Genomic DNA, 1,888 nt, shown 5'->3' on the forward strand with positions numbered 1-1,888 from the left:
CCCCCTCTCTCTCTCTCTCTCTCTCTCTCTCTCATTCTCTCTCTCTCTCCCCCCAGTGTGCCCGGCGCTATGAAGAGCTCTTGACCGGGGGAGGGGGCGTGGCCATCCAGCATCTCAGTCGCTCAGTCAGCACCCACGGTCTGTCGCTCAGCTCCAGCAGCGCCAGTCTCTCAGAGCTGGAGGGTCAAGGTCGCCCAGGCTACAACAACAACCGACCTGGCTCCAGCAAGGCCAAAGGTTAGTTGTTTCCAAGGTAACTCTTTTTCTCCGGCAAACCGCTCCCAGCAGCTCGCGGTCGGAACCCCTGTGCCGGTGAGTCGCTGACAGCAGCTTGGGTATATTCCTTTACCACGACTTTGACATCAAATTACTTTTTGGCAGTTTCCGAAAACAGGTCTCTTATACTGGAAGTTCTTTCATTAGATGAAGAACTATCAAAAAAGGTTCGCTTGTTTTGATTTAATGACCCGTTTAGTGACGGTTTTGTCATTTTTAGATTTAGCACCAAAAAGGGCCCCGGCGTAGTAGGTTTGCCCCCCTTGGAAATAAAGCGTTAATATAGTCCAGTCCGTTTCTAACAGCCTCTGTTATTACAGGAACTTTGATATATATAACAGTGATAAATCAAATCCGCCAGTTTTTTTCTCTCTATAATGTAAGTAATAGGAACCTGGCTATATCAGGGTTCAGTTTGCACAGACTCGGATATAACACTGACCTTGCAGCACAGGAACTTGCTTTCGTTCCGTCAAATTGTTAAAATTTGTCTCAACCAAAACATTGTGCCTGTTTCTATGATCACTTGCCTGAACACAAACTTTCAAACTCAACCCCCCCCCCCCCCCTCCCCATAATAAAATGACTTGAGCCAAAAAGAGCTACAAAATCCAGGAAATCCTGCACAGCTTTGAAACGTTTTTTTTCTATGAAGCAATAATACTGATGTCTTCAATGATTTTGTGATTTTACAAGGTTTTCAATGTATGTAGATGAAGATTGTGATGTGCTGACTGTATGTAGTGTGTTGAATGTTATGTGTTGACTACGGCGTGTCGACTAAGATGTGTTGTCTGTGATGTGTTAACTGTGAAGTGTTGACTATGATATTCACCATTGTATGTTCACTGTGGCGTGTTCATCTTGGCGTGTTCACTGTAATGTGTTCACTGTGTCATGGTCACTTTTGTGCGTTCACCATGGCATGTTCACTGTGGCAAGTTCACAGTTTAAGTGTTCCCGTGGGTGATTGACGGGTGCTCTGGTGTGGTTTGCTTTTTCTTTCCTATCAAACATCCATCGTCCTTATCTCCTCTTCTTCTTTTTTTACGTTCGTTACTCTCTTGTAACACCTCTAATCTTCTGGCGCTCATATGACCTTATGCAGTTGCGAGCGCCGTAAAACCTCTACTAAAACTAAACTAAGTGTTCCCCATGACGTATTCACTGTGGCATGTTCACTGTGGCAAGTTCACAGTTAAGTGTTCCCCATAACGTGTTCACTGTGTTTGTTCACTATGAACACTGTTGCGTGTTCACTGTTGTGTTTTCACCGTAATGTGTTCCCTGTTGTGTGTGTAGTGTGTACTGGGATGTGTTCAACGTGGCGTGTTCTGTTTTCCTCAGGAGGCAGAGAAGACAAGGACAAAGTCACCAGTGGCAAAGACGCGGTTTACAAGAGGGACCTCGGCCAGAAAGGGTCAGTCTGCATGGATTTCCATCTTCATCTTCTTCCACCTCTTCTCCATATTATCCTCCTCCTCTTAGAAAATAGTGATATTGTATGTATGTCTATAGGTTGATTATTGTTGTTAGATTTCCCATTCAACAACGCTTAACAATAAACCACCAGTCAAATAAATATGAAGTTATGATTCCACAAGTTATAAAA

General features: G+C 44.1%; 1 protein-coding gene across 1 annotated transcript in view; it reads left to right on the top strand.

The window, feature by feature from the left end:
* Positions 1-1,888, top strand: part of LOC101864117 (uncharacterized protein KIAA1841 homolog) — a gene marked incomplete at its 3' end in the record, with an annotated part of 22,238 nt that overhangs the window by 3,411 nt on the left and 16,939 nt on the right. Inside the window, 2 exon segments of the mRNA XM_035973548.1 lie at positions 57-237; positions 1,624-1,696. Coding sequence (XP_035829441.1) covers positions 57-237; positions 1,624-1,696 — 254 coding nt within the window.

This window comes from Aplysia californica, unplaced genomic scaffold (genome assembly GCF_000002075.1).
Source record: "Aplysia californica isolate F4 #8 unplaced genomic scaffold, AplCal3.0 scaffold01396, whole genome shotgun sequence".
Classification (NCBI taxonomy): domain Eukaryota; kingdom Metazoa; phylum Mollusca; class Gastropoda; order Aplysiida; family Aplysiidae; genus Aplysia; species Aplysia californica.